Source organism: Amblyomma americanum, chromosome 3 (genome assembly GCF_052857255.1).
Source record: "Amblyomma americanum isolate KBUSLIRL-KWMA chromosome 3, ASM5285725v1, whole genome shotgun sequence".
Lineage (NCBI taxonomy): Eukaryota > Metazoa > Arthropoda > Arachnida > Ixodida > Ixodidae > Amblyomma > Amblyomma americanum.
This window is the reverse complement of record NC_135499.1, coordinates 210420344-210442715: the sequence shown is the minus strand read 5'-3', so window position 1 is coordinate 210442715 and position 22372 is coordinate 210420344. Positions and strand designations below refer to the sequence as shown.

Genomic DNA, 22372 nt, shown 5'->3' with positions numbered 1-22372 from the left:
TTATTATTATTATTATTATTATTATTATTATTGTGGTTGTTGTTGTTGTTGTTGTTGTTATTATTATTATTATTATTATACGGTTTAACGCCTCAATGCCACTCATGCTATAAGGAACACCGTGGAGGGGGGCTGCCGATAATTTCGACCACCTAGGGTTCTTTAACCTGAGCTGACATAGCACAGGACACTGGCCTCTAGCATCTCGCCTTCATCAAAATGCGACCGCCGTGGCCGGAACATAAGGCGCGCATTTCGGGTCAGCAGCCTAGGACTATAGCCACTGAGAGCCACCGCGGCGGCGCTAAGGTCAAGAGAATGCAAAGATGCCCGAAACTGTAAGGACGATAACCTGTCGTACTTATACCTTAACCATTTCGCTATTTTCTTGTCAGTGAAATCGGGGGCTTTTACGCGCATTTTGCACGAAGTAATTAGTGACAAATCTTTAATATCCTGACGCTGATGAGCGGTTTGGGCGAGTTGGTTTGAGTCCCAATAAACTGCACTGAGAAAAAAAAAACAGACAAGGAAGGGAACACTAACCACAGGGCTCCTGTATGCTACGTAAACTTCGTTGTGTGGGTCGGATTTATGTTTTTTTTTGTTCTTCCTCTGGTGGTGCTGCCGCGATTTTGTTTTCGCTGCAGTTTATTTGAAACAAGCCTGCTAGTTTGAATCATGTCACTCACAATTCGGGCCGCAGGCAAGTTTACACACAATGTAATATAGGACGCGCCTCTAATGCGCCACAGATGCTCTTTATTTTAGCCTATTTGTTGAGATCATTGTTTGTTCGTGCTTTTTTTTTTCGTTCGCGATTCTGTTATCCAACTGTGCTTGTAACTTTCCTCTACGGCACCGTAGTTGCATTTTTATGACACAAACTGCCTTTCTAGGTCATGCTATTCAGGCTTCGTCCCGCTTTCTGTCGCAGCAGTTATTTCTATTAACTGACCTCTAGAGGGCCTCAAGTGCGCCTTTTTGCCTTTGCCTATTCTTCTCGGGGCAGGATTTTCAGTGCAGTCGAAACCGTGCGTGCCGGGTACTTGCATACCCAACTTTTCCAAAAGCTGATAAAAGTATTATAACTGTGAAACAGTACAGTCTCCTCCCACTATTATTAAACACCGCCACCAGCTGTCACGTGGAAGGGCCACATTATCAAAGCAACACAAACGAACCAAGTTCCTGTAGTTAAATTGACCATTGGATGGATGGATGGATGGATGGATGGATGGATGGATGGATGGATGGATGGATGGATGGATGGATGGATGGATGGATGGATGGATGGATGGATGGATGGATGGATGGATGGATGGATGGATGGATGGATGGATGGATGGATGGATGGATGGATGGATGGATGGATGGATGGATGGATGGATGGATGGATGGATGGATGGATGGATGGATGGATGGATGGATGGATGGATGGATGGATGGATGGATGGATGGATGGATGGATGGATGGATGGATGGATGGATGGATGGATGGATGGATGGATGGATGGATGGATGGATGGATGGATGGATGGATGGATGGATGGATGGATGGATGGATGGATGGATGGATGGATGGATGGATGGATGGATGGATGGATGGATGGATGGATGGATGGATGGATGGATGGATGGATGGATGGATGGATGGATGGATGGATGGATGGATGGATGGATGGATGGATGGATGGATGGATGGATGGATGGATGGATGGATGGATGGATGGATGGATGGATGGATGGATGGATGGATGGATGGATGGATGGATGGATGGATGGATGGATGGATGGATGGATGGATGGATGGATGGATGGATGGATGGATGGATGGATGGATGGATGGATGGATGGATGGATGGATGGATGGATGGATGGATGGATGGATGGATGGATGGATGGATGGATGGATGGATGGATGGATGGATGGATGGATGGATGGATGGATGGATGGATGGATGGATGGATGGATGGATGGATGGATGGATGGATGGATGGATGGATGGATGGATGGATGGATGGATGGATGGATGGATGGATGGATGGATGGATGGATGGATGGATGGATGGATGGATGGATGGATGGATGGATGGATGGATGGATGGATGGATGGATGGATGGATGGATGGATGGATGGATGGATGGATGGATGGATGGATGGATGGATGGATGGATAAGGCAGAAGCTGAACCCTTTAAATCGGGTGGTGGTTCAAGCCATCTAGCCATGACTCGTGAAATTTTACTCTTGTCTTGATTTTAGCCACCAATCAGATAACCTTCGCTTGGTTACTTCTACCCGCTTAAAATCTACTTTCCCTTCACTGTCCTTAAACCCCAATGCCTTGGGTAAATCAGCCCCGCTGCATTCCACTGTAGGGTGAAGCCCTTTACAGAAAAGTATCAAGTGTTCAGCCGTTTCCTCCTCCTCTCCGCACGCAACGCACAACGTGTCTATCTCCTGGTATCTGACTCTATATGTCTTAGTCTGCAAAACTCCCGCCCTGGCCTCAAACAACAAAGAGCTTCCCCTATAGTTATCATAGATATTTTCTTTGGCAATTTCCTGTTTAACCATCCTGTATGTTCCCAGTGCCGATTTCGTCAGCATCCCTGTTTTCCACAGAGCTCTCCCTGTTTCTTTAACCTTTTTCTTAACCGATAATTGCTGATTTGGCCCCTACTGCTGTCCAGATATTTGCATGTCAATTTTCTAGTGCGATTTCTCGATTTTTGTCTTTTCATTTTCGGAAAAACGAGCGCCACCTGTCGTGCAAACAGGGAAGCTCCGTTAGCACTTTAGGTTGTATAGGTGTCCCCGACCGAACATGTGCAAGGCAGCGGTCAGCACTTCACGCGCGCTTGTTTTGTTGTTTTAGCGTTGCATCTTTGCCGGAAACATGCGTCTGCTAACTAAAAGCATGACAGAGGAGGAGAACCTCCCATTTCCGTTTTTAAAAACAGGATGGAACGAAGAGTTTTCGCGCTGTGGCCTGAAAAACGACCATGTGTGGCAATACCGGCACTCTACTACCTCAACGGAACGCCGAATGTCAAAATGAAAATGTGCATGAATGTGCGCCTATGCGCGGGCGAGTGTAAAAGTATATTGGAATGCACTTCTCTAATGCGCACAATAATAATAATAATTGTTTTTTTGGGGAAAGGAAATGGCGCAGTATCTGTCTCTCTCATATACCGTTGGACACCTGAACCGCGCCGTAAGGGAAGGGATAAAGGAGGGAGTGAAAGAAGAAAGGAAGAGATAGATGCCGTAGTGGAGGGCTCCGGAATAATTTCGACCACCTGGGGATCTTTAACGTGCACTGACATCGCACAGCACACGGGCGCCTTAGCGTTTTTCCTCCATAAAAACGCAGCCGCCGCGGTCGGGTTCCTGCGTTTTTATGGAGGAAAAACGCTAAGGCGCCCGTCGTTTATGTTTTCGTTTCCGTGATAGGGTAGGAGAGAGAGAGAGAGAGAGAGAGAGAGCGAGAGAGAGAGAGAAGCTTTTTAATGAAAAAAAAAAGAGAATTCAGCCGGCGTTTAAAAATCGCTGGCATGCTACTCTGCGCGGGGAAGAGAATTTGGGAGATAAAGGCGGAAGGTGAGCGGTGCGGAAAAAGTAAAATAAAGCAAATAAAAAGGTGAGAAGATAAAACGCAGCCATCAAATGCGCACTAAGGGGCCTCGGCGAGTAATGATGTTGCATATGTAATGATGAAGCGCATAGTCCGACAAATGGGCTAACAAAGTTCACCGTGAAAAGAGTGCATGGGAGCAACATGCAACGTGAAATTAAGCTTGTAAAGGCGTCCAGTGTCTTTTGAATACAAAAATAAAACGTTTCTACAGCACTTTTTGCCGCAGGCCACTTTTAAATGATTAGCAAATGACCCGTTGTACTATCTCAATCACGGCTCGTGCTGATACGACAGAGCGTTGCTTTGCGTGCTAACGGGCCGCAGTAGCGTTACAATGCGCGGATATAGGCGAGGTTGTGCTCTGCCGTGCTCAAGCTGTTCAGGTAGCACAGCTTGACATTGTAGCATTCATGGTGAATGTTCAGTTCATACTAGTATATATCATTCGGTTTTCACCGAATACGCACATGCGTCGATGGCAAAACTCTTCTAGAACGACCGAGCTGTGCGCACTTGGAAGCAAGCGAAAAATGTAGCAGGAACACTCGTTTCGAAACGTGCTGGATGCGCGCATTACTGGCCCCACCAACGGCTTCGTCTTTTGCCTTCATCTTTAAGCAGCGCGGAACACAGGACAAGAGGAAGAAACACGAGACGACACGAGCGCTATAATAAACAACGTGTTTCTTCCTCTTGTCCTGTGTTTCGTGCTGCTTAAAGATGAATACATTCCAACTCGCCCAGTTTCCTGTTCGTCTTTTGCGCCTTGTATCTCGTCACGGATTTTTTTTTTTACGTCCAAGTCTCGCTGTTGCAAAATGCGTGGTTAGTTTAGATAGAAACGCGTTGCAGTTGCATGGCAGTTGCATGGCAGTTACGTGGCAGTTATAGCCACATCAGTCGCCGCACTACAGTGCAGGAATGCTCTGACGGCTCATGTTTTCCAAACAAATCCAAATCGCCTACAGACGGCGCTGGCTGCGCCTTCACCGCGCATGCGCAGAACTCAACTTTTCGCAAAAGGTCAATTGCTTCCACAAAAACTGGTAGAGCAACTCTAGCGATTTGGATTGTTAACTGGCGAGAGCTGATTAATCTGATTTTGGATGCGATAAAAAAAGGGAGGCGGCGACTACCTCACGCTGACGATTTCTGTTCTTCAGCTGCTGCGTGTTTGGCAAAGGGCGGGCCGTCGTTAGCGTCCCATCGCTGCCACCAGTTGTTGGGATTCAGGTAGCGTGGTCGGGCCGGAAAAGGGACGAGGAGGATCGGAGACGTGGTTAAGAAGGAAAAAACAAGGAAAACTTTATACAAAGACTATTCCCATTATGTACAAGTAGGAGTAACTGAGAGTGCCTTTCAGTAAAGGGAGCTTCTTAGCAGACGGGCGTCTCTCCGCCAACGGGTCACTTGGTACCAAACTAGCAGCTCGTTAAATACCCTTCGTATTCCCCAGATACCTGGCTGGGGAATACAGTTCGAAGAACGATGTCCAATCAAACGAGAAGAAGAAGACACTGGTGGTACCGCCCACGGCAGGGGGAGGTGCTGATGCTCTCTCAGCTCGTCGATGGAAAGGGTAAAAGACACTGTCACGTTGTCGACACAGCTGCCAGGTGGGTGCCTATGTGGCACAAGGAATGCCAAGCCGTTTCCCAGTAGGGGTTGAAAGACCTTGCACTTCGTTGCCTGTTGTCCGAAGCGCGGGAACTCTGTCGAAGACGCAGCTCTCCGTCAATTGTCAACCCCAGCGTGACTGATGAAAGCAACGCTCCGTCGGGCGACCCGATGGCATACTCTGGCACGCGGTGCTGCCATTGTCGCCGCTGCTTCTGCCACTGCTTCCGCGAACGCCAGACAACAGCGTTTCTTCAGAAGTCTCAGTCGCCTTCACATTGGTTTTCTGGAAATTCTGGTAGAGGGAGCTCGTGTCTTTATCCTTTTAGGCCGGAAGGCACGCCGGGAATAACACGATGCTCGCTGTGGCCCCGGCATCGATCGGCTTCGCGCTCGGCAGCGCGCGCGGAAAGATTTTCTTTGCGTCGACGCTGTGCGTTAAGGTGGTGAACCCGGGCCCTTTTCTTCTGCTGCGAATTGGCCACATATAGGAGAAATGCAGTTGGGTGCTGTGACGTCACGCTGCGCGCAGCGCCATCTACGGCCGATCTTGGCTCCCCCACATGCTGCTTCTCGGCGGTTGCCGATGACGTCATACCACCTGTGCCCCGCCTCGTCACGGGCTGCGCGTGGAGCCACACGGGAGGGGCTGCCTAAAACAGCTCTCGCTGTTAAAAGTAAAGCAGTTAGGCACACGGCAGTGTGGCCAAAGCTACAGTAGCCGGTGGATCTGGAGATGAGCCAGGTATATATGCGCGATGTATACGCAGAGATACGTTTCCACCACACATGGCGGCACTCTCGCCAGCAGTGAACGAAGGCGAAACGATTGCGTGAGCGAATATGAACGACTACACGGAAGAGAATTTCATATACTGAAGAAAAGAGAGAGAGAGAGAGAGAGAGAGAGAGAGAGAGAGAGAGAGAGAGAGAGAGAGAGAGAGAGAGAGAGATTAGAGAAAGCAGGGCATAAGGCTGAACTCGAATGCAAGGTGCTACCCTACCCAACCAAAAGAAAAAAAAAACAGTTTTGTGTGTACTTAGAGGTATTTAGAAGTTTGCTTGCCGCGTCTCGATGCGCTGCCCGCGCGCAGGATCTGTCACTCGGTATGCACGGCGATCTTGTGATAGCTTTTTACGGCTTTTGGCATTGAATACGGCTCTGCGTGCCACAAACCGTTGACCGAATATTGAATATTGGTATCGAATACTACAGCGAATATCCGTGCTGCAAGACAGACAGTTGGGGTTTGATATGCCACAGCGGCCAGCGCCGACGAAGATGAAGGAATACGAAGCTGACGAAGTTTTGCGCTCACGAACGCTGGACTATCGAGTTGCACTGTGTTCACAAAGACTGTGGTCGCCAACATTTAATGTTGGATTTGCCTGTTTACAGTGCGAATTTTCAGGCAACCAGTGCAATGAAAGAGGGCGCGATTAAACTCTCCCAGTGTTGTTAGCTTCAAGGCTCCCGACTTGGCACTACCCTCTAGTTTTGACTGAAAGGTACTAAATCTTCAGGGGTCATACTGATTAAAAAAATAGTGCAGTTTAGAGACTGACAGACAGAAAAACATTATTGCTGAAAGTGAGTTTTAGACTCTGCTGGGTCCCTGGGCCACTGCGCGGGGAAGAAAGAGCAAACACCACAGAAATTCCGTTAAAAAGGAAGAGAACAGAGGAACAAGATGGAACAAAAAAAAATGAGCGCTGTTTCATGCTTACCTGCCTTTTATGCACCAACCGACCCAAACATTTGCTTTACTGCCGCTGTCTAGTTGCTGCCTTGTCGCTTAGTATGACCGACCAAAACATATCTGCCAGTAAAGTGAAAGACTAGTGAGTAGTACGATGTCGCACGAACAGATTTGTGAATTTGGTTCTGCACTGCCTCGAATCGAACTGAAGGTCAAGATTCGAATTTACCGGAAAATCGATGGTGTTTGCGAAACGATGTTTGCACCGATTGCTTGCGCTTATGGCGTGGAATGAAAAGCTAGGGTGGTGTCACTAGTAATAGCCGTCGTGAAGTGAATGGCGTCGCTTTAACCAGGGGTAATGTTCGAATTCCTTAGCACAGCATATATGTGCCGGCGTTACAAGTCCGATTAGAATTTTTCTTTTACTACTATGTTTCTGCGAAAGCTGTGTAGCCATGAGCAAGTGGGCAGCTGCTAATGACTAGTTATTCTCCTATTTCGTCTCTTCTATCACAACCATATGAAACGATACAAATTTTGACTCGGAAAGAATGAGACTAGGAAACTAGGCGGGTGCCTCGAGTCGCGATTCCTAACCACGATTTATAGCAGCCAACCACGGAGGTGATATTGACGCCTTACTGTCTTTTGGCAATCTATCTTGTTGCAGATTGCACAAACAACGTACATTTTGCTGTTGTTCTTTCCCCAATGGCAGGCTTTACTGCTTCCAGATGTGGGCGTAAAGTATGCCCCGAAAACAAGGCGACTAGAAATGTGTTTTTGTTTTCAGGTTGTGAGTTGAAAGCGAGAATTTCTGCAGTTTTAACTGGGGCGGCTCGATCGCACTGCCATTTTGAAGGGCTCTATTGAAGACCCGAAAGAACGGCTCTGCAGGAGACTTAAACTAAGTTCGCTGCGGCCGGCCAGAAAGTGACGATCGAGCACTTCGCCCACTATATTCTTAAGGTTCGCAATTCAGACCGAGCATTGTTCCTTCAGAGAGCCGATACAACTGCCAGCAGTTCCTGAGAGCGTGACTCTCCAAAAACAAAAAAAAAGAAAAAGAAAAATATCGCAACCAATAGGAGTGAGCGCTTACAAAGAGAAGTATTGAAGAGTTATAGCACGATGGAGGTGGGGTGCTGATTATCTAACGGCACGAAACAGCAAAAAACAAACTGAAAAGTCATGAGCGTAGCATGCAAAAGCGCCAAAGTTTGGGCCAGTTGGAATTGTTCTATCTTGAAAAAACGTAGCAGCACAAAAAAAAAAAAAACGAGAGGAAATAGACATACATACGACATAGCATTCATCCTGTCGTATGTGTGTCTATTTCGTCCCCGTTTTTTCGTGCTGCTACGTTTTTTTAACATGAGCGTAGCCTGAGCGACAGAAAAGCGTTCTGTGACGCTTCTACATATTTATTTTGTTGTATTAGATGAGATATCTGTCACCGCCTTAGCCAGATTCAACGCATTGAAAAGCAGGCCGCAAATGCACCTGTTGCGACCTAAAAAAAAACACGTGCCTCAGGAAGGGCTCTATTTCCCCCTAAACCTTCATGCGAGCTTCGCGGTTGTATACATCCCGTTGGCATGCTCCGTGTTTAGCAGAAATCAGTGAGTGTGCATGATTCCTCCTTCTACTCTTGTGTCGCAGTGGACTTTTTGCTTTCGTTCCTTTTCCCGTGTTGCCAGTACCTCAAAACATGTGGCAAAAATGGCTAACAACTGATATAGGCGAAAAAAAAATGTGGCGAAACAGAAGAGGACGTAGACAAGCACAGACGTATATAGCTCTTCTTGGTGCGTACCTCAGGCTACTGTTCATATTTTTTCCTGAGGCACCTTCTTTTCTAGCAGCTTTTTCGTCCTTATCATGTCGAAGCAACTAGGCTAAATCTTACCTCCACTGATCTAGACTGCACGGCAGTTTCGAATAAGGTTTCGTACCGGTTGATGTATTCCACCGTTTTTTTCATGTATGACTTGTTCTTGCTTTTCTCGATTTTTGGTCTTCTAGACACTTATTGTTGCAGCTTGCTGCTCTTCTTTTGAACGGAGGCGAAAGGTAGTGATGCACTGAAGTAGGTACCTGGCGTGATTCAAGCACGTTTAGCCTGTGCAGGTATCTTGTTTTTCTCTTAATATAAAGGAGTTAGTTGCGCTCACAAAAGGTAATTGCCGTAAAGCAAAACGATAAGAAAACCCTGTGTAGACGCTACGGTACAAACCTTTGTGATATATAAGTGTAGTTTCCTGCGTACAGTTTAGAAGAAGTTTGATGCGGCAGACGTTTTTCTTAAAAGGTGGTTTATGGGAGTTTAACGTCCCAAAGCAACTCAGGCTATAAGGGACGCAGCAGTGTAGGGCTTCGGATAATTTCTACCAGCTGGGGTTCCCAAACATGCACCAACATGGCGCAGTACATAGTTCTTTGGAATTTTTCCTCTACAGAAAAATGACCGCCACAACCGGGATCCAGCCCGCGTCTTTCGGCTCAGCAGGCGAGCGCCATAACCACTGAGCCACCGCGGCGGCTCGTCTTCGTGAAAGTGTCGCCATTAAACCTTAGTATAAGAAATACTTCGTCCTTCAATGAAGTTTCACGATGTCTAATATTTAGCCTAGGATAGGCGCTGGTAGGAAACTGCTAGCTCACGCCTTTGGGTGGGTAAACGAAAGCAACAGACGGAGTCTTACTGCCGTACTTAGTAAATTCTCGCCTCAAATTAACCATTTATTTCAGGGTTACGCTTTATTCTATGTACCTGATAGCCTTAATGCAGGGGCTTCATTGTGGTATTAACCGGCCCTTTACTGAAATCAAGAATGTGAAAACAGTGCGTATAGCTGTGCTAGTTGGTGACACAAGAACGTGACGCAAAACCAGAGCTCAGACACGGGATATATTGTATCGTCTCTTATTTTATCCGGTTTCTCCGCGTTGAATTTTTTGAAATTATCAAGAATACATACCAAATATTTACTATCCATTTGGCTTGGCTGCATCGAAAGTATTCAGTGTACTTGGAAGTGTATGAGTGGCAGGGTTATTGCAAGAGTGGTAAGCACTGCATGCAAATAAACGAGCTCTCATACACCAAGAGTTCTGATTCTTTTTAAGAGATGCTGAGCCTGGACACATCACTATCGGACATCTCTTGCATCCTGATTGGCGTGGCAACGCTGATCCTATGGCACGTGGTACGCTTCTACTTGAGGGTACAGAGACACCCTAGAGGTCCGTTCCCCTGGCCCATAGTCGGAAACTTGCTCGGTGAGTGTTAGGCTGCATACAAATTATCACCATCTCAAGCTATGGCACAACATAAACTCACCATCCTGCGTTTGCCTAGACACTATTATTTGAACACCTTAAGGGGGTCCGGTAATAGGAAGAAATTAAAAAAATCAGACCCATATACAGTATTGTTCGTAGGGCTGTGAACAATTTCTCAAGTCCAGGCTAAGCCATCTTACTTGGCCGGATAATTTGCCCATCACATAGGTAAAAAAATTTACACATAAAATACTAGTGAACATTGGGGAATACCTTTTTTATCCATGTGAAGAAAATTTTGCTCTGTCGTATCACTGAAAACTATTACGCCGCAGCGCTAACTGGCGCTCGAATAATTTAGGACACAGCCTTGCATCAGGGCGCGGAATGCTGCCTGTACTCATGAGGCGGCTGGCTCAATGGACACGTTTTAAAGTAATCTTTCCTTTTATTAGATTAGTAATCTGGATGAACTGGGCCCGCCGAAGACAGCCGGCATGCTTGTGCGTATGTGTGCACGCTTGTGTGTGTGCGCGTGTGTATGTGTGTGGGAATGAGAGAGCGAGGTTCGAGAGAGGGAGGGTTGCTTCCCATGTTCATACATCCTTGCCCGTTGTACAAATCGGTTGTGCGGGTAGGTCACTATTATTAATGCAATATGATTATGATGGTTGTGTGAAGGAGAACCTGGCGTTCGGGGTTTGTAGCACAGAGCATGGAGAGGAGCAGAAAAAAACGTACCCCACTTATAGGCCCTGAGGTAGATAAGCCCTTGTTTGTTTTGTAGTCGCAGCTGTGTGAAGACCCAGCGCATCTACGCAAAAACCGTTCTACGTTTGAATTTTGGGTGGGTGAACAGCTGTCACGTGCGGAAGCGCCTAGATAACGAGCGACCTGGTTACTTCTTACTTTCTCTCTCTCTTTTTTTTCTTTCTTTTCTTTTCTTTTCTTCCTTTCTTCTTTCTCTCTCTCTCTCCCTTCCTTCCTTCCTTCCTTCCTTCCTTCCTTCCTTCCTTCCTTCCTTCCTTCCTTCCTTCCTTCCTTCCTTCCTTCCTTCCTTCCTTCCTTCCTTCCTTCCCTCCTTCCTTTTCCTTCCTTCCTTCCTTCCTTCCTTCCTTCCTTCCTTCCTTCCTTCCTTCCTTCCTTCCTTCCTTCCTTCCTTCCTTCCTTCCTTCCTTCCTTCCTTCCTTCCTTCCTTCCTTCCTTCCTTCCTTCCTTCCTTCCTTCCTTCCTTCCTTTCGTTCCTTTGTTCATTATTTTTTCTTTCGTTCTTTCCTTCCCTTCCTCTCGTTCGTTCTTTCTTTCTTTCTTTCTTTCTTTCTTTCTTTCTTTCTTTCTTTCTTTCTTTCTTTCTTTCTTTCTTTATTCCTTTCTTTCCCTTTCGTTCATTCTTTCTCTTCCTTTCTCTCTCTCTCTCTTTCTTTTTTCCTTCTTTCTTCCTTTCTTCCCTTCTCTCTTTCTTTCTTTATTTCTTCTCTTATTTCTTTCTTTCGTTCTTTCTTTCATATCGTTTGTGTGTGCCTAAAAAAGCATGGTGTACGTAAAACGGAGTACCACATCAACCACTTGGTGCTCCTTGGTCATTTAGCAAAGGCGGCTGCAGTAGACGGCGGAGCCCGCTCCAACGTGATTAGCGTGAAAAACTTTTTTTTTTCACTTTCCACACGGCCTTAGTCTGAGTGGTCTAAATTTATAAGTCGAAGACAGAGATTTCCGCCCCTTTTGTGTCGCATTTAGGCGATGCAGACGCGTAGCTTTTTATGCTCGTCGCCGTAAAGTCTCACTATGCGCTCGCCGAGGGGTATAATTATGGGCAATTATTGCGGTTACCCATAATCAGCCCTTCAGAAAATTACGGAGATAAGAGTGCAGGTGCACCTCCATACATTGTGCCGCACATTAGCACACTAGACAAATATCGTCCTTTGCGAAGCTCGCTCGTGCCGTGCGCGCTACCTCCGTTTGCGCTCAACGCGAGATGAGGCAACATCTGCAGCAGCTGTCATGGTTTCGGTCGTGACGTCATAACAGGGTAACTCTCTCTCACCTTTTATTGGTCAATGAGCTTTACGAAGGGCATGACTGTAAAATAAATTTCCACTAAAAAGTTGTGTATGTTGTGCTGTCTTCTCTGGTTGTGTTGGAATCCTGGAAACGTCGTGTTTTAACCACGAGGTTTTGCGAGTTAAGCTATTGAGTACGATTTCTGCCGACATGGTGTTCTTTTGTCACTAGGTAAGTTTCATCTCCTTATTTCATGCGCGTGACATACTTACACGAATTATGCTCACCACGTTACGTTACACCAGCCTTCTTGCAGTGACAGGAGTTGAATTAAGAGAACAAAAGAACAAACAAACGTTTACACATGATCGGCACATTGCGCCCATTTTTTTAACGTGTAGAAACACAAGAAGAAGAAACTGCAGAAACTGCGTTTTTGGTGTCGCTGAAGTGAACAAGACACTCAACTAACCTCATTGTTCGACCGCTCTTCTGCTCTGCAGCCGTTGGGGAAAGGAAACGCTTCAAGGAGAAGATAATGGCTTGGTCATACCAGTACGGTGACTTGTTTACCTTCTGGATGGCCGAAAAGCCAATCGTAGTATTGGGTAGCGTCCGCTTGATTAGGGAAGCTCTCGTTGCAAAGCGGAACTCTTTTGGTGGACGGCCCCCCAGTAACATGCGTGAGTGACCACCTTTGTAGTATGCAATTTCTCATTTTCCGCCACGCATTGGCGCTGCAGCGCCAGGGCAGCGGTCGGTATTCAAATGAGCTGTCTTTATTTCGACGATGACCGACGAGAAAAAAATACGCCGCAAAAAAATAATAAGGGAATGATGGAAGTGCTCGGTGCATCTTTCGCATTACTTTGTCTTTTTCCTGTTTTGTGCTGTTCCCGATGAGCTTTTTTATTTTGTTTGGATCGATAATTTTGAGAAATGGCAATTCACCAAACCTGCTTTATATTCAGTATGACTGACACTTGTGAGAGCTATGCTAATTCGGCTTTTGAGTTGCTCATTCTCAGTGCTCCTTTTCTCGTGGGCTCTTGAAGCTGTTTCGCACTTGCATCTCAAATAAGCGTATGCACTAATTATTACTCCCAGCAGCTGTCTCGTCAAAACGGAGCACGAGTCAGCTTTAGAAAGCTACTTGACCCGTAAAGTCAGTTCACGATGGGCCGATGTGTTAGTTATCGCAATTAAAGAGGCATCGAGAATTAAATTGGTATTTTAATACCTTGTTTAATTTTTATTTGTATCTTAATTTTAATTTTAAGTATCTTAACTGGTGTAGCATTGACATTAAACTGGTGGTTGAGCTCCTACGACAACGATCGGGGTTAAATGGAGGCAGGAAGTGGTGAATGCTATATGTATGAAAGCGGGCAGTGCCTAGCGCCAGTCCTATAGACAGTGCTTCACGAAGGGTGGTCGTGTTTTGGTTGGCCAGAGTGTTTTGGTTGGCCAGAGAGAGCCCTTGGGTGTGATGGACAAGCTGATTGCACCGTCACACTGAATAAGCCAAGAAGACCCCTGTATGCTCAGCTGTTTCGAAACCATTCCTCGCGTATGCAATCGGATTTATGACCACAGCTGCGGATTCACACTAAACATGCCTAAAAATATGACAGGTTACAATTGAGAATTTAAGTAAAACTCCTGTCGTGGGATTAATTTTTTCCTGCAGACTTGTTGATAAGTTACAGTAGATTGATAATTCATGCAAAACACCTGTGGATGGTATTTCCGTTTTTATGCAACCTGCGTTGCAAACACCTGCTACTTCCATGTTTAGAATTCGCTTAACTGCAGTTTGATGGAGGGGCTTCCCATTTTGGTTCATAATGTTGGAGGGCTGTAAAAGTGACAGCAGAGAGCAATTATTAGCTTCTCACGTTTTAAGTGTTCTTCCATCACTTTTGAAGGTGTGTTTGCAGCACGAATTTACAAGTTTTAACCAGGGACTGATTGAAGTTCAACAGTAATGTGCAGGTGGAGTTCAGTGGTAGTGCTTTACTGAACACCTCATTCAACATGCATTTGTTCACAGCCCAAAGAGTGCCAAAACTTGAATCATGAATATACTCTTTAAGAACGCATGTGAGGGTAGTGCCTCTTATGACTCCGACACGAAACAGGTGTTTTGATTACTTAGAAAAAAAGTAAGGTGACAAACTTCCCTTAGCCAGACATAGTGGTAATCGTTCCCCCGAATATCAACTCATGGCTGAAGGTCGGCGCGAACGGCCCAGTAACTCATCCCAGGCGCTGCAACGCTCGGTTAAGTGATGAGTAGGGACGCAAATGCAGAACCTTAAGTAAACGTTATTAGTAAATAGATAACGTTACTCTTTTGCAACTAAGAATGCCAGAGGTTTTTTGAGAAGATACATTAATTATATGTATTCGATCTTAAAAAATACAAGTTCTTGTTCTTAACGTAACACTTCTAACTTGCAGAAGACATGCGCAAGGAGAAAGAAGTTCACGACATTATCTTCGAAGATGTTGGGCCTGCGTGGAGAGCGCTTAGGAAGGTTGCTGTTGCAGCAATCAGGTAAACTCATCTCGTACAGCGCAGTTTCTCATTATTTTTTTTCAGGTGCTTTATTTACGCCTATTAGTTGAATAGAAGAGATTCACTGTGAACCTAACCCTTTGCACATTCCTGTATAAAAAAGCACCTTTTGTTTCGCAACCGTAGGAAGCACCATTCCAGTGAAAAGCTCGAAGTTCTCTGCTCCGAAGTCGTGGACGCGTATGTAGACTCGTTGCAAGGGACATCTGAGATAACGAGTGCCAGAGATCCACTCATGTTGATCATCTTCAGCATAACGGCTGCGTCGACATTCAGCAAAAAGTGAGTGCATCTTCTTTTGCCCCGTCCCTAATACCCCTTCTGGACCCAATTGTTTCTTACAAAATAAATTAACAACAAGGTTGAACTTTTGAGAATCTGGGCCGCAGTAAAGGAAGTAATAGGAATGTTACATTGTAGACTACTGCAGTTACAACCAAAAACCGAAATTATCGTTGCTCGTTGACAACATCGCAACATAAGCGATGTACAAGACCTAAGTGGAAAAAAACAAACAAAGCAACTTAACGAAGCATCCCAAAACATCTTCCTATGTTAAACACGATCTCACATACCTTTATTACTGCTGGAAATAAAATTTAGCCCTTAGGCTAGCAGTACTTTCAAGGTGCTTGCTGTATAACTGTGGCACAGATTTCAACATGGGCACAGGTATGAACAAGAAAGAGCCTGCAGATTTAAGTAAATGAATGCGATATGAATACAAAACATAATTGTTTAAAGACCATTTTACTGAAGGCAAGGCGAGCAGGAATAAAATACTGTCTAACACCATGCATTGCGCGTCAACAGCCATTCCCGTTTCGGCCGGTTCATTGTTGCCAGTCTGGAGCGGGCTGTGCAGTCGGGCTCTTAATTCATTGCAGAACATTCTTTTTCGTCAGTATTTTGTTGTTTAAAAGCTTTGTACCTCTTCGACCTCTTCGGCTCGCTCAGTAGCTTTCACTTGCGTGGTCGGGCCCGAGCAGAGCAGCGCATATTCCCATGCTTTGAGTGAGAGAGAAGCCACAAGATCTGGAGGAGGATCCTCCAGGAAGTCACATGATATATCATCTAGGGTAGGTAGGTCTCCATATAGTTTACACAGCGGACTGATTTGATCGCAGGTAAAGTGATTTTTTTTGTTACTTTTATCGTGTCGCTCGCTGCTTAAGAAGTTGTTTTGTTTTTAAATACTGTCAGTCTCTAGTTGAGACCTTAGCAGACCTTACCTTAGTTGAGACCTTACCGTTAAGTTCTGGAACTATGTCGTAACAGCAATGGTAAAAAAAAACACACGCAACATATCTGCCCTGGTGGTAGTTCCCACAGTGCAGTCAAACATTCGTGACCTGACTTCGACACTCAATCCCAGTGCTCGTTTCTCACCAACGTCCGTTAATTGAGAGACTTCCAGCGGCTGCCGCTCAGCGCGGTCAAAGACGTTGATCAGGACGAAATGAAAGAAATGCCCGTCAAAGCACATTCAATACACCGAGATGGACGAGACAAATCAGCAGCCTAATGATATGGCAAAGCTCATGGGGTAAAATGCACGACAAACCTCATAAAGAATGGTAAACGATTCGCATGTGACGTGACCTCCTTAACTTAAAATTATTTCCCTAGATATGAGGGTATACCTGACTTAAAAGACGCGACAGGCACCATCGGGAAATATATCCGCATCCGGTTCCTTTGCTATGCGTTTGTGCTCAAATTTGCAGTTACAATTACTGTTACAATTCATAATTCGAATAATGTGCTCCATAGAAGATAAAAACGCAGACATTTCGGTTGTAAGCGGAGCGCCGCCCTTCGACGCCGCGCTGGCCGCTACTGCTGCTTACGACTGCTTCTTCCATGCAGCACTGGCAAGGCTTACTCGGATGGTGCGGTTTGTTGGCTCGCTTGCACAAAACTAGCCGCATTCTCAGTTCGAGAACTCTGTGAAACATTACGCTGCCGGACAGCGTTCACAAGCGACAAGGCAAGAGCGGGGCTAGTTCACAAGCACCACGCCGTGCCCAGCAATTCTTTACAAAAAATTTTGAATGAAAAAAAGTTTATGAACGCAATTTTTACATATATTGTAAGATTTCAAGATAAAATTCAATATATCTGCAGATCTCCCGTCGGCAAGCTTGCATTTTTTAGCTCTTAACGTTCTTGATATCGTCAAAAGCGTTCCCCATCGGTTTTCGATGGCAGTCTTAACTGTTCGATGCGAGAGATGGGAAAATCTCTAAAATAAAAATTTTGCTGCAAATCAGAAGAATAGACCATGACCTTGAAAATTTCCATAACAGAACCTTACAATTTTGCAATGTCCAAAATTTTTGTCCAAGAATATTGCACACGAGTAGCCACTGAATCAACGCCGTGCGCAAAGCCCAAGGTGGTGCCGTGAAGCGCCGGTGCGGGCTTTTATGTTTGGCTCACACGGAGTTTCACAAGCAAGGTAAGAAGGTGGCGACCAGGGATCGAAACTAGAGTCGTGATACGTATAGACACCACAAACTGGTCGCACTGATTCAGGTTTGAGCGGAACAGCCCGGACCTGGCGGAGCTGGCCAGCATCAACCGAGGCCTGCCGGACATGTCGCCGCTGCAGAGCGACATCGCCCCGTGGCTCGGCGTGCTGCACTGGCGACAAGAGAGGGCATTCAGGCGTCACATGGCCAACCTGATCGCACTGTTCAGCCGCCTGTACCACAAGGCCAAGACCGACTACGTCCGAGGCAAGGGAGATGCAGCTGTCGGACCGATTTCTGAAAAGTTCACTTCGGAATCTGAACTTTTCGTTGGGATATGGCTGTTCTTATACTTGCTTTAAATAATAATTGGGTTTTTTTGGGGGGGAAAGGAAATGGCGCAGTATCTGTCTCATATATCTTTGGACACCTGAACCGCGCCATAAGGGAAGGGATAAAGGAGGGAGTGAAAGAAGAAAGGAAGAATAGGTGCCGTAGTGGAGGGCTCCGGAAAAATTTCGACCACCTGGGGATCTTTAACGTGCACTGACATCGCACAGCACACGGGCGCCTTAGCGTTTTTCCTCCATAAAAACGCAGCCGCCGCGGTCGGGTTCGAACCCGGGAACTTCGGATCAGTAGTCGAGCGCCCTAACCACTGAGCCACCGCGGCGGGGGCCTTGCTTTAAACCAGACACTGAATTACGGCTACCATTCTATTTGCCACCGTTAGTTTCCTGATACCAACGTATCTGGCAAGGTCACCTTTAGTGACTATTAAGCAGGCAAGGAGCATCGTTACGTCCTGTGCGCTCGGTCCGGTTCGGTCTAGGCATCTGCGACCCTCATACAGGGTACCGTAAGTAACGTGTATACCCAACGTTTTCGCAAGGTGGAGTGGATTGCGGCAGAAAGATGTGACCGGGACCTCTGACCTCCAGGGGCAGTGGTAGGAGGAACACCCTGGTTTTTAGCTGAGTTAGTAGTATGTGGTGCCATTAGGCGAATATACTAGCGTATGCCTCTTCGTAGCCACTGAGTGAAGCGAGCCGACAGTGAGGCGAGCGGGAAAAATCTGCATCGGCGTAGGTGGAGAGGCGGCGCTGCAACGCCCCAAAGCTAGATCGAGAAGGAAAGCGGCTCCGAAAGAGAGCGTGCGTCAGCGGATTACGTCAGTGAGCACGCGTCATCGGCTGAGCTAACGCGGGGGCGCCAAGGAAGGCTGAATGTGTCTAACGAAAGAAAGGCAAAAGCATAAAAAATCACTAGCGAGCCATAAAGCCAGCCAAAGTAAAGCGAGATGTAAACGCAGCAAATGTGAAGCGTAACCTTATCGTGCTATAAAAGTCAGGCAAAGTAAATAGAACTAATTGGCGCCGCTTTCATGCAAAGGGAGGCGGGAAAACGGGACAGCATAGAATAGAAAAACATATCCATCTGAGCGTTTGTCAATTTTTTTTCCGCTGTGGGCAGAGTGAAGGCCAATCGATACTATGCAAGGCTAACACCATCAGCAGTTTATCGTGTATTATTGAGGGTCATCTAGAGCACTCATCGGTACTTCTTTCTTAATAAAAACGTTAATTATTCCTTAAAATAAATTCTGGAAAGGCTATATGGTTCAATGGTCTCAAGTAGAAAAATGCATACGTTGAAATGAACTTTGAAATGACGGAAATGTTAAACATATCAATCTATTCCGAATGTCTTATGGGACACTCTTGAAGCGAACTCGGAGAAGCTCGATATTAGGAGCACTTGCACGCACTGAAAAATGGTGCCATCTCTAACTTTAGCGCACTCCGACAAGTGTCACACAATGATGATATGCGTACCGATGTATCTTTAAAGCGTGTGGGGAAAGTAGTTCCGGCCGTACAGGAGACAGGAGATGCCCTCGACTTAACGTGAGAAGCTCATTTTCAAAAATTATATAAAGCGCACTTAGGACAACAGACAAGGGAGACCAAACAACACAAGCGCTTCTCGCAACTGCGCGTTTATTCGAGAAACACACAAAAGGAAGAACAATCACAAACAAAACAAAAGCCATCGCGCAGGCGTGACAGTAAAAGTGCTCATACAGGTGCGTCAAGATAACAAAACTCTCTTTCATGCAAAACCACCATAGGGTCGGCAACACACGTGTGCTGATTCTTACGGATGTGATAGGCCTCTGAAATCTCTCTGGTTAGCTGATTAGGATGTCGGAACAAGATTTTAGTTTGGTCAAGCAAAGGCTTGCAGCCGCTGCATTTTGAACAGTGCTTAGCGAGATTAGATGAAGGCGACTTATTTAGTGACAAAAAATGCTCTTGCAAGCGCACATTAAGGCAGCGGCCCGTTTGACCGATATAGGTCCGGCCACAAGAAAAGGGAATGTGATACACCACTCCTTTTGAACATCTGACATAGCGGTTCTTGTGATTCACAGTGCAGCACCGCTTTCGTTTATCACATACACCGCTGCTAGAGCGCGCAGCAACCTTCGCACAAACACTACTAACTTTCTGAGGGGCAGAGAAGAGAACATTAACACCATATCTGTTACCCACGTTTTTTAGTTGATGAGAAAACCGATGAACATAAAGTATGACTGCAATATTTTTCTTTTTCTCCTCAGAACCCTTAAGAAGTGACCTATTGAACTCTTTTACTTTTTTGAGCACCTTGCTAGAAGCTAGAAGTCACAAGTCACAAGGGGGGGGGGGGGGGGGGGGGGGGCAGACGTTTGGTGCCTAGCTTTCGCCGGTCGCAAGGCGCAGAGGAAGGGTAGTAGTCGCGGGTGCACAGATAGGCGACACAGAGCAATTACACTTCACAAATAACAACACATTCAAAGAGCCACACGTGAGAGAGGCTACAATGCACAAAGAGCTCTTAAAGCAGCAACAAATCAATAATTGCGTGAAATGAGAAACAAAGAAACATAAATTGTTCACCGCTGCGGCAGTCAGACGAGGGGAATGTTCACCGGCTGGCGCGGGCACACTTCTTTTCGCAGGGCGCCGTGTTCTTAAATGGGCGCCGATTTGCAGGTCTTTAAAAACAGGAGCTCCCACCTCTTACATTCTACATTTCACTCGTTTTTTGAGTTCAGAGTAAAAAGGAAGTCACTATGAAGCTATACCTGAAATGGGGCCACAGAGTTTTTCTCACACCATATTCCGATTTCATTGAAACATTTCACATATGTGCAGTTTCTTCTGAGGTTATTAATAAGAATTAACTAATACGATGGTAATTAAATTAAAAATTAATAGTGCTAGTGAGTGTAATAATAATACTAATTGGCTTTTGGGGAAAGGAAATAGCGAAGTATCTGTCTCATATATCGTTGGACACCTGAACCGCGCCGTAAGTGAAGGGATAAAGGAGGGAGTGAAAGAAGAAAGGAAGAAAGAGGTGCCGTAGTGGAGGGCTCCGGAATAATTTAGACCAGCTGGGGATCTTTAACGTGCACTGACATCACACAGCACACGGGCGCCTTAGCGTTTTTCCTCCATAAAAACGCAGCCGCCGCGGTAGGGTTCGAACCCGGGGCTAGTGAGTGTATGCGGGGAATTTGAGCAATGTACGAGGTGCACTTTCAAGATTTTTGTGACTTGCATTCTGCAAGGTGAGCCAGCTGTTTTCAACATACAGTACCTTGTGCAAAAGTTCATCGACTCATGGGCTTGGAAAGTGCATCCCTGATTGGTATGTGGTGCCCCGTCGTTAGAACATTTTTAGCCTCATGTGCTTTTCAGCTAGAAACAAGTGCCGTGAAATTTGTTGACTGTTAGGCATGCCTTAGGCATGTATTCAACTAAAGAATCGAACTTGCTCCCGCGACTCTTTTGCGTGATCAGCGTTCGCATCGGGCAAGCTATCCCGTATCGTGCGACGTTGTGCTTCGTACGGCAATGCCTGTGATATAGGTTACCGTACGCTTGGCGTTTGGCATAAATGTTTTGACTGTGACCGCGCAGGAATCGAGCTCAACTTCGTGCATGCTCTCCTGGCAGCGAGAGAGGACTCCATTGAGCAAGACAAAGAGGACGCTGTCTATCTGACCGAAAGAAATATGATGCATGTCGCTCTCAACTTATTCGAAGGTAGGTGGCCTGCTAAGCATACGGGGAATCCATGTTTTCCGCGCTGTTGTTACGCTGCTGTGACGTAAAGAGGAGTCTACCTGGAGAGTATACTAAATAAGATGCACTGCACCTGGACCCTTTAAGAAAAATGTAACTAAGTAAAATATGTTCTCATTTTCTTCCTTGCGCATAGTTACATATTGTAGCTACTTGCCATTTATTTCAGGCATAGGCTCATGTCGTCACTGACAAGATTTTTTTCCGATATTGAAAGAAGTGTGATGTTCAGTACGTAGCAATTTTAAGGGACTGAACACGTTCTCTGCCTCTACCGCGAAACTGCTATAGAAAGCAAATTAGTGCACGCGTGATCGGGGCTCCCTTCGAGCGGCTCCACCGCGAAGGAGCCTCGCGAGCTCAAAGTTTACGACCGCACTCCGTGAAAGCAAGCATTAATCTGATATACATGAAAACTTATACAGCAAGTGCACAGGCACGCAGTGGTGGACGCAGTTTATGTTAGCACAGACAGGCGAGTCCACAAAACGGGGCGAAAATGTTCGATGCTTCTTCCTTTTTTGTATGGTCACAAAACCACTGATCTTTGTCAGGACGCCGGCATGGTCATTGTCTTATACTACCGAAAGAAAATCTTAGCATTTTGCCGTAACGGGTATATGAGAAAGTAGGCGGTTTTTAACCTCACTTTGCAGCCAAATTAATCTGAACGAGTGTTATAGTCAGAAAGCATGAAAATAATCGCTGAATAATTTTTAAAAATGTTTTACTTTATACTATTTTCTCACAGCTGGATTGAACACATCAGTGAGTGCGACTGATTGGTTATTTTTGGAGTTGGTACGGAATCCTGATATCCAGAAGAAGGTCCAGGAAGAGATTGACACACACATCGGTACGAATTCTGCGCTGCTTGTAAAAGCGAAATCTTTATCCGTATCCTTACATGTTCGAAAAAAAAAAC

General features: G+C 45.9%; 2 protein-coding genes across 2 annotated transcripts in view; one reads left to right on the top strand and one right to left on the bottom strand.

Annotated features, from left to right (window-relative positions):
- The window catches only part of LOC144124373 (arylsulfatase B-like), a 42967-nt gene extending 30030 nt beyond the window's left edge, over positions 1 to 12937 (bottom strand). Inside the window, exon 1 of the mRNA XM_077657002.1 lies at positions 12830 to 12937. Within this exon, the coding sequence (XP_077513128.1) occupies positions 12830 to 12937 (108 nt within the window). The remainder of the gene's footprint in view (positions 1 to 12829) is intronic.
- Positions 12938 to 14724: 1787 nt separating this feature from the next.
- On the top strand, positions 14725 to 22117 carry LOC144124372 (steroid 17-alpha-hydroxylase/17,20 lyase-like). The gene is made up of 5 exons (XM_077657001.1): positions 14725 to 14816; positions 14964 to 15119; positions 17376 to 17578; positions 21283 to 21408; positions 22104 to 22117. Exons 1-5 carry the CDS (start codon positions 14725 to 14727, stop codon positions 22115 to 22117), a joined length of 591 nt encoding a protein of 196 aa, XP_077513127.1.
- Positions 22118 to 22372: the final 255 nt, after the last annotated feature.